This window comes from Panthera pardus, unplaced genomic scaffold, assembly GCF_024362965.1.
Source record: "Panthera pardus isolate Hobbes unplaced genomic scaffold, ASM2436296v1 HiC_scaffold_8, whole genome shotgun sequence".
In the NCBI taxonomy this organism is placed as follows: Eukaryota; Metazoa; Chordata; class Mammalia; order Carnivora; family Felidae; genus Panthera; species Panthera pardus.
In genome coordinates this window covers 145,734,420-145,743,297 of record NW_026527013.1, presented here as the reverse complement: position 1 = coordinate 145,743,297, position 8,878 = coordinate 145,734,420, and the positions used below count along the sequence as shown (strand labels likewise).

The window sequence follows — 8,878 nt, the reverse complement described above, 5'->3', positions numbered from 1 at the left end:
ACGTTAAAAAAATTAAAAAAAAAATAAATAATAAACATTAAAAAATTTAAAAAAAGGAAAAAGACTCTTGCTCAGAGCCTCACTGTCTAAACTACAACTCAGGGAATTCAAAATAACTCACGAGCCTACACTCTACAGATTATAAAATTCTTAAGTTCATTCATTAGTAAAAGTAGAGAACATTCACTCAACAAACATTTATTGGGCATCCGTACGTCAACTATTGTTGGTGGTTTTGGAGATTGAATGCCAAAGTGGTGCCTGCTCTCAGGAAGCACAATTAACCTTAAGTTAAGCAATTCTATCCTGGAAGCCTAAGTAATCCAATTTCGTAAGATTTACTGTCCTTGCTAACTTAACATTTTTTTGCCTATCCATTTTTATTAAGCAAAAAATACGATTGGCTTTTCACTGGCCCAAACTGAGCCATTAAAATGGGTTCCATTCATAGGTTGAATGGAAATGTTTCCCGAAAGATAACTTGAAGGGAGTGTTATAAAACCTTTAGGTCATTTGTCCGTAAAGACTAAAACACCATTTTTCCTTGCCTCATACACTTGCATGTGTCTAAGTTTATGTACGATTGATAAATAGGTATATATCCTGCCTTGTACATTTTGCTTTTTAGAATGGTAGCAAAAAAAAAAAGAAAGAAAGAAAGAAAAAGCATTTGACCTACAGGCTGTGCTCTGTGGAAAAGACAAGACTTTTAAGATCTTGGAGCCGGATGCCCTGTAACACCTCAAATGGCTGATACAGGGCAAGACCGCCACCTTCACCCCCAGTTTCCATCTCTGGGGAGCTACCAATCCACCCTCACCCACTCCCCAGTGACTTCCGTGGGAGTAACCCCTGCTCCGCATTCGCGTCCGAAGAGACTCGGAAGGAACAGAAGTTAGACTCTTGCTCTGACAAGAGTCGGGATGCCCTATGTATTGTACTGGCCGCCGAGTGTGATCTCATAGCCAGCAGAATCACCAAGCCAAAGGAGGAAACCCAACGAGTTTTAGGAGCTCTGGAGAGTGTCAAGAGGAGAGCCTTCTATGTGAGAAACGTTGCAAATGATAAGGAGTAATGGTGGTCAAATAGAAAAGGAAGTGGAGACCCGAAGGATGCTAGAAAGGATGTGACGTATGAGAAGAAAGCTACTTCTGTCCCTAAAGGCAAAGTCGTCACGAGGCACCACAGTTAGTAAAAGATTCTGGGACTGGTGTTCGTTCTTTATCTTCAGTAAATTATTTCATTCGACCTAATCGTTTTCTTCCGATTTAATCCAGGAGTGGGAGACCGTATCTGGCTTTACAGAAATGGGCCGGGCCTGGCTGCAATGTCTATTTGGGACAGCGGTGGCCACCAGGATTATTCTGTCTCATACTTAGAGTTACGGCTCTTGTAGATACATGGATCCAACTGGCAACACTCTCGTACGAGCTGAATTCCTGACCACTGCGGGGTCCCAGGCATTCGGTCAGCAGCTGTGGCTGCCGCTTGCTATTAAGGTATGAACACATCGCCCCACCGATGAGCTAAGCCCAGGGTGGTCTAATTAAAACAGACGCCACTTGGATCCAAATTCAGAGGACCTCGGAAGGCGGGGGCAATCGAGGGGTCATCTAGTCCAACCGCCCGCACATTTCCGGCGAGGCCTGCAGGAACTAAATCACTTCTGCCCTAGCTTGAAAAGGCGGACGTGCCACGTACGTTCCCACACGTGAGCCCCCAAGATTCTGTTCCACTTACACTCAGACTTTATTTGGTCGCCCGGGTGGGGCCAGAGAGGAGGAAGAAGAGAGGGCCGAAGGACCAGTTCAGTAGGGGTGATTCAGGGTGTGTTCCATGATGGTCCGAAGCGCCAGCCACGTCTCCTGGGCCGTGGGGACGATCTGGGAGGCCGGCAGCAGGAAGCCATAGCGCCCCGTGTCCCGGAGCTCGAAGGTGTAGGAGTACTTGATGCCCTGGCTGTAGGTCCAGTCGATGGTGCTTCCGCTGGCTTGGTCTGGGGCAGGAGCAGATGCCGGAGAGCAAAGGTCAAAAACTTAGAAACACTGGTACGGGCTGGGCCAACGGTCCTAAACCCGGAGCCTCATGCAGGGTTGACTGGAGTCAGCGGCTACTAAGTGCCTGCTGTTGACCAAGCAGCCTGGCTCCCTCCCAGGAAGTCCCCCAAGGGGTCTGAGCTCCAGAGGCCCAGACAGGAGGACCGGCAGTGGATCTCCTATCACGGGGGAATGCGAGAAAGTTCTTGCTGTTGCAAAAGCCCCGCTGAAAACCACCTCCCTCCAACAGCTGCTTTGGTCAAACCTCCAAATATACCAGAGTTACCCGCTTGAGTAACCAGGATCTGTCCCCTGGGGCTCTGGTCTGCAGGAGAGAGTGCAGAAGGCCAGAGGCAAAGCACAGGCCCCTCGTCTGTCTTTCTGGAGGGAATTTTGCCCAGGTTTGCGGTTAACAACGGGTAACGAAGTTGGTTTTGAATTGGGCAGGGGTGTGGGAGGTGGGCTGCATATCCGGACTTAACCTGGCAACGCCGACCGAAGCGACAACCTCTGGTGCGGTTTGAAACCCATTTCCAAACGAGGCCTGAAGTCCAAAAGCGAGGCCAGCCCTCAGTAAGACCGTGGCCCACTCATCTACCAAGCCCTGGGCGCGCGGGGGCGGAGGTACGTGAAGGGTGCCTGCAAGCCCTCTCACCTCTGTCCTCGGCCTCTGACTCAGTACTTCTGCCTGTCGTCGGCCAGCAAACTTACTGCATTCCTCAGGGCCCTACGGGATCTGCCCCCCCGCCGCCCCCCACCTGTCCCCGATGACCCCCGTGTGCTCTCACCCTGCGGCCATCACCTAGGGCTCCATGTTGTCCCTGCTATCCCCCCAACACGCCAGTCCAGATCACATGGCAGGGCCTTTGTTCTAGAAGGTTCCTCTGCCTGCGAGGCTCTTCCCCCAGATAGATAGCCTCTTGGCGCCCTTCCTCGTGTCCTTCAACACTGACCCAAATTTTCCTGTCTCAATGAGGCCTACCCTTCAACCCACCCACCCAACTTCCATGCCCGATATTCCTGACTCCGCTCACCAGGTTCTAGTTTTTCTTTTTCTCCCTAGCATTCGTGGCCTAACACACTGTATCGTCTACTCATTCGTGTTTATTGTCACTCTCCCTGACTAGAACGTACGTTTCCTGATCTTCGCTTATTTCCAACTATTTCCCAAGCGCAGAAAACAAGGCCTGGTACAGAGTAGGTGCTCAATGAACATTTGCTGACTTAATTCCATTCTGACATAACAGTGCTCCTCGCAGGGGCATTGCACGTACAAGTAAGCTGGGAAAAGATAGGACATATTCTCTCACTGAAAGGCATTGGAGGAAGCGTATTTTTTTAAGGTGAGTTTCTTGGTGATCTACAAACGCCAGCGGAACTCTCCATCCCCTCCTAAAGCTGGACTTAACCCCAGACAAGGGGACAAAAGTTCTCAGAGGAACCGATAGGCTTGTCTGAAGGTATCGACGAAGGCAGAGTTCACTTCAGGAAAGGGCCCCACTGCTCCCCGAGGCACCGCCGAGGGCTGTTGTCCTCGCCCATGCTCCCAGATCTAGGCACACCCCTGGCTGCTTCCTCCAGGAGGAACACCGCGTCAGGCAGGAAAAGCCGGCTAAGCTTCCTCCCGGTGCCACCCCAGAGACCGTGCACCCACTTACAAATCGTTTTGATGATGCTGCCGTACTTGAACTTGGTCCCATACAGAGAGGCCAGGGCCGTCACAGCAGACTTGGCCAGCTGATCCTGGAGAAAATGCCAAGCGATACCACCTGTTACGGCCAGTAACGCCAGGGCCAGGGTAGCCCAGCGTCTAGCTGGGAAGTAGCCCAGCAGAGAGCACGGGGCCCCGCGCACAGCGGGAGCTCAGCAGCCCCGCGATCCCCGAACCCCGCGGGACGTCTGGCTGGCCGTTGATCACACCGCGGCTCCAGATGGAACTTGTGGTACAAGCTCAAAGTCTAGCCCTTCCCCTTGCAGTGTCATGGGACAGAAGTGACTCAGCCACTCTGTACCTCAGTTTCCCAGACAGAAAGCGAGACAAGTCCGCCTTGCCGGTCTTCCCAAGGCATCAGGGGTCCGCGGAAAGGGGTGCTGGGCACGGCAGGGCAAGCAAGGGATCAGCACATACCAGCTCGTCCCGGTCGGGGGCTGGCTCTGCCTTGTAGCCGTAGGGATACAGGAGGAGCTGGGAGTAGCTGTGGATGGAGATGAAGGCCTTGATGTTCCCGTGGCTCTTCACAAAGTCCACGATGGACTTGACCTCCACTTCGGAATTTGCAAACTTGCCACGGTAAGTGTCCGTGCAGGGGTTGCTGCTGGCGCCGGCCACTGTGGGAGGAGAGGGGGGGTAGCATTCCTTAACAGCCAAGCAGCGTGGCTTCCACACCCTCAAGTTCTTTGCGTGGAAATAAGGGTGGGATGCAGGAGGGCTCACCCCCACCCTGGAATTAAGGAAAGGCCAAGGCCTTTTATAACCTGGGGGGCCTGCCTCCCTCCCCAGCCAGGTGGACGTGCCCCTGTGGGAGGAGAGGGGGGGTAGCATTCCTTAACAGCCAAGCAGCGTGGCTTCCACACCCTCAAGTTCTTTGCGTGGAAATAAGGGTGGGATGCAGGAGGGCTCACCCCCACCTTGGAATTAAGGAAAGGCCAAGGCCTTTTATAACCTGGGGGGCCTGCCTCCCTCCCCAGCCAGGTGGACGTGCCCAGAGAGGGAAGGAGGGCTCCCCAAGCAAGATCCATTCTTGCAGTGAAGGGACCACAGAGAGAAGGAGCTGAAGTTACTCTAGAAACCCCCTACATAGGTTTCAGACCTAAGTTCCAATGGGGGGAGATTTGTTTCTACGGACGAGGAGCAAGAAAATCTCAGAGGCCCTCCTCCCTCCCTGGGAGCCTCAGCGGAGAGGCTGACATCTCTGCCCTCCCTGCTGGGGCAGGAAAGGGGTAGGGGGGGCAGCAGGACACAGGCGGGGAAGAAGCCATCTGGGTTTCCCGTCCCTGCCCCCAAATCACACAGGGCCTTACTCCCAAAGCCAGCATCCCAGTTCCGGTTGGGGTCCACCCCAACACAGGAGGAGCCCGTTGTGAGGGATCGAGTCTTGCGCCACATGCGATTCTGAGGAAGGAACCAGACACCTGTCGGTCACCGTGCTGGGCCGGGGGCCAGAGCCCGCGGAGAGCAGTGCGGGCCGTGAGCGGCCACAACCGACACGAGGCGCTCCGATCAGGAGCATGGGCGTGGACACAGCACGGATCAGAAGCCACGTTCAACTGGTTGTCGGGAAGGTCTGTCTGCAAAGGGGGCTCTTGGTTGAAGGAGAACAGAGGCAACAGTGGACGGCACTTGGCCAGAGGTTTCTACCGGCGGAAACGAAGGTGCCCCTCCCCCCGCCCCCTGCCCAGACACGCGGGATTGGTAGCAGGCTGTACCTGCCATAAAAGTAAAATAAAGTTAGGAAATAAGGTCCAGGGCAGCGGGTCTGGGGGATTTTGTCCCCCCTCCCCATCCCCAGATATATGACAATGTCTGAAGACATTTTTGGCTCTCTCAACGGAGGGGTTGAGAGTTGAGGGGCCTCATCAAGAAGGCCTAGGATGAGAACCCTGGTCCAGCAGAACAGGTCTGTTTGCCCCTCCCTCAACTTCTGGGGGTTGAGATTCGGGGTGAGTAGCCTGCGGGGCTCAGAGGCCAGGGGCCCGCCGTGTTTTCCCCAAGAACGAGAGGAAGTCTGTACCTTGCTGTGGGTGAAGGCAAAACCATCAGGGTTAGTGACAATCTCCAGGAAGATGTCCATGGAATCAAGAATGGCAGTGAGAGTGAAGTCCTGGCCATAGTCTTGTGTGATCTGGTGGGGGGGACACGCAGGCAGAGTGGGTCAGGCCAGGCATCGGCCACCCTAGAGCAACGGACATTTGCACCTCTGCATCCCTGCTTCTGGATGCAAAGGGGAGGCCCGGGCTCCCGTGGGCCTTGACCACCAGCCCACCAGGTGAGAACCCTCCTCACCTCCCCCGGCTTACCTTCTTGGCAAACCAGACCCCGCTGGCCTGGGTAACCCACTCCCGGGAATGGATCCCCGTGTCGATCCAGATGGCGGGACGGTTGTTTCCCCCGGTGCTGAACTGAACAAGAAAAGCAAAGAGATCCAGCTCGGGTCTTATCTTGCCTCCTTGAAGGGGAGCACACGCCAGGCCAGAGGCCATCGGCTCCCTGGGTATCTCAGGTTAAGGCTTTCCTTGTGGGGCCATCACTCAGGTGAGGGGTGGGGGTGGGGCCCGCGCAGGAATCCCACAGAACTTGGCCTCCAGCCTTCACCCTGGCCTTGGGGCAAATATGACTCAGCCAGAACTCCGGGCCCTACTCTTTTCCTCTGCCCAGACACAGTTCTCTGTGGGGTGTCACAAATAAACCATTTTATCTGGACTACCCAGACTCTCGGATACTTTCCGCAACGGGACGCTTGCTTGAAAACACTCGGTCACTTAAAAGTTTAAGAACCGTGTGTGCCCGGGTATGCCTACGGCTAGACCAGCATAGAAATTGCGACCTTCCCAAATGTCAGCACGGGGGGTTCACATAGCAGAGCGTTCTCGGTGACCCTGGGCTCACCCACGGGCCCCCACACACAGATGTGGGTGCCCATTTTTGCCTAGGTGCCCGTTACCTTCAGCACATAGATGGGACGCCCCTCGTAGGTGTTGCCGATCTGGAGCTTGCTCACAAGCTGTGGGTGCTCGGCCACCAGCATATCCATGAAGCTGTAGATCTGAGAAGGGAGAGAAGGGGAGGCCGGCTGTCACCCGGACACTTCCCCCCTGCAGCAGCGTCAGCCAGCCTGCCACAGGCCCTGCGACGTAGCGGAGCCGCAGCCCAGACCCCCCTCCCCCCGGCCCCCGAGCCCCCCCGGAGACGGGGCGGGTGCTGCGCATGCCCAGGTCACCCCTGACTCTGGCCGCACTCTGCCAGCCTGATGCAGAGCTCCGTGCCGGTGCGGTGCGGAGGGGTCCCGGGGGCCCCTCACCTCCTCCAGGGTGTGGTAGGTGGCGTAGTTGAAGGTGTCGGTGGAGCGGGACCGGGCCTGGAAGGCGAACATCTGCTCCTGCTCCTCGTCCAGCAACGACTGCACGTCCTCAATCATGATCGTGTACCCGAGGCCGTGGGCCTCCAGGAAGGCCTTGACAGCCTGGATGCTGGGGAAGGGCACTCGGACGTCGATGGGAGAGCCGGGCTGGCCAGGGCCCCGCCAGAAGTCCAGCTGGAGAGGACGAGAACGGGCACCGCCACGGTGAGCCGGGCAAGGGCCAGCCGGGAGGGGGTGCCGGCGCCAGGGGGTCACATACACCTGGGGCTGCGGCGTGGGCGTTAGGGGCCGGGGACCGAGGGGAAACCGTGGGCCCTGGACGGCGTCCACCACGGTCGGGGAAATGGCCCGGGAAGCATCGCGGAGGAGCTTCAAGACGGCAAGCAAAGAGAAGCGCTAGAGAGAAGGCCCTCCCTTTGCTCGGATGCTCAAGGGCAGGAAGAGTCTGGAACTAGGAGGTTAAATCGTTTCCCGACAGGAAGCAGTCCCCCGGGTCCTTTCTGGGTGGCTGAGGAGAGCAGGGCCAGGCCCCAGGTGGCCCCAGGGGATGATGGGGTCCTGGGGTGGGCCCGGCTGGCCCGGGAGGAGCCCTGGGGCCTCCTGGAGGACTCCCCACTTCTTCCGACCTGCAGGTGCTCGAGGTCCTCCAACTCCTTCACCTTCTGGACCTGGGCTTCATCGGCAGCAGAGATTCGGAGCACCTGGTGCCTGGGCAGAGAGGGAGGGGACACTGGGGGCCTGAGCAGCTCTGATTGGCCCTCCACACTCCCCAGGTGGGAGGACGCCGCATCCAGTGGCCTGGAAGCCCCAGGCTGGGCTCGAGCCTCCGGGCTGAGCAGGGGGAAGCACGAGGGGTCTTCGCAAGGGGAGGCCCAGGCTCCTTGGAGCCTTCTGGACACAGCTGCTACCCCGTCCCGATTTAGACTATTTCTCTCTCTCTCCAAAGCCCATCAGGCCTCCTCCCACCTCCCCTCCTGAAAACTCCTCCTTCAAGCTCAGATTTCTCGGGGGCTCGGGAAGCTGCCCAGAGGGACCAGACCCCTTCCTTCTCAGCCCCGGTGCCCGGTCAGTCTGCCTCCTAGGGCCCGCTAGTCTGCTCCTCTCTGGAGTCATCCCATAAGTCAGTCTCTCTCCTCCAGACACTGGCTGGGGGCGGAGTCCTCCCATCTCCTGTCTGAGCACCCCCTTCCCTCCATACCCTTACCCCACAAAGTCCTCTTTGCCAAGGACAGCCCCTAGCAGCACACTCCAAATCAGCAGCCCCCTCATGCTGCAGCCAGCTGGGAACATCAACTGAGGCCGAGAGAAGGTCCCGGGGCTTTTTAAACTCTCCCAGGTCTCCCGGGTCCTTCCGACCGTGCCCGAGAGCTGGTCCCCTCCCCGCCCCGCCTTGCACCTGGGCCCTGTCCCACGGGGAGGGAGGATGAGGGCCCCGATCTCTGATACCTTCTTGCCCTCCCTGATAAAGTGGCAGGGAACAGGGCAGCTGGGGAGATAAGCCAGGCCTCAACCCCTTGGCCATGAAGTGCCAGCCTGAGCCTGAGGGTCAGCTGGAGCCTGAGGGTCAGCTGGGAGCCTGCTCGCCCACAGCCAACCAGCTGGAGCCTCGTGTGGGGTGTCCCCTTCTCCCACGCTCCTGAGGGCCAGCTCTTCTGTTCCTGGGACAGAGGACGCTGGGACTCTCTGCCCCCATCCAGTGCTTGTACCCGCTGGCTTCTCACCACACTGGCTCTGTCCAGGGCTGCCCCTCCCCTGCACAAGGCA

At 57.2% G+C, this 8,878-nt stretch overlaps 1 protein-coding gene across 2 annotated transcripts; it reads right to left on the bottom strand.

Moving 5' to 3' along the window:
• Positions 1-1,725: 1,725 nt before the first annotated feature.
• Positions 1,726-8,446, bottom strand: CPA1 (carboxypeptidase A1). 2 transcript variants are annotated; one of them, XM_019452753.2, is made up of 10 exons: positions 8,319-8,444; positions 7,741-7,822; positions 7,055-7,288; positions 6,698-6,799; positions 6,054-6,155; positions 5,768-5,878; positions 5,058-5,148; positions 4,165-4,364; positions 3,695-3,779; positions 1,726-1,996 (listed from the first exon to the last, which is right to left on the bottom strand). In XM_019452753.2, exons 1-10 carry the CDS (start codon positions 8,402-8,404, stop codon positions 1,809-1,811), a joined length of 1,281 nt encoding a protein of 426 aa, XP_019308298.2. In that variant the 5' UTR covers positions 8,405-8,444; the 3' UTR covers positions 1,726-1,808. The 2 variants fall into 2 exon arrangements, with proteins under 2 accessions (XP_019308298.2, XP_019308299.2); XM_019452754.2 differs by lacking the exon at positions 3,695-3,779 and adding an exon at positions 3,599-3,600 and having other exon boundaries at positions 1,823-1,990; positions 4,161-4,364; positions 8,319-8,446.
• Positions 8,447-8,878: the final 432 nt, after the last annotated feature.

Bases quoted from the DNA above. Each gene is read 5' to 3' on its own strand.
- CPA1 (XM_019452753.2), bottom strand. From the start codon at position 8,404: ATGTTCCCAGCTGGCTGCAGCATGAGGGGGCTGCTGATTTGGAGTGTG. The intron at 6,800-7,054 runs GTGAGGGGCCCC...CTCCCTTCTCAG, and splicing joins CCTACCACACCCTGGAGGAG to ATCTACAGCTTCATGGATAT. The intron at 5,149-5,767 runs GTACAGACTTCC...TTCCTTCCTCAG, and splicing joins TTGCCTTCACCCACAGCAAG to AATCGCATGTGGCGCAAGAC.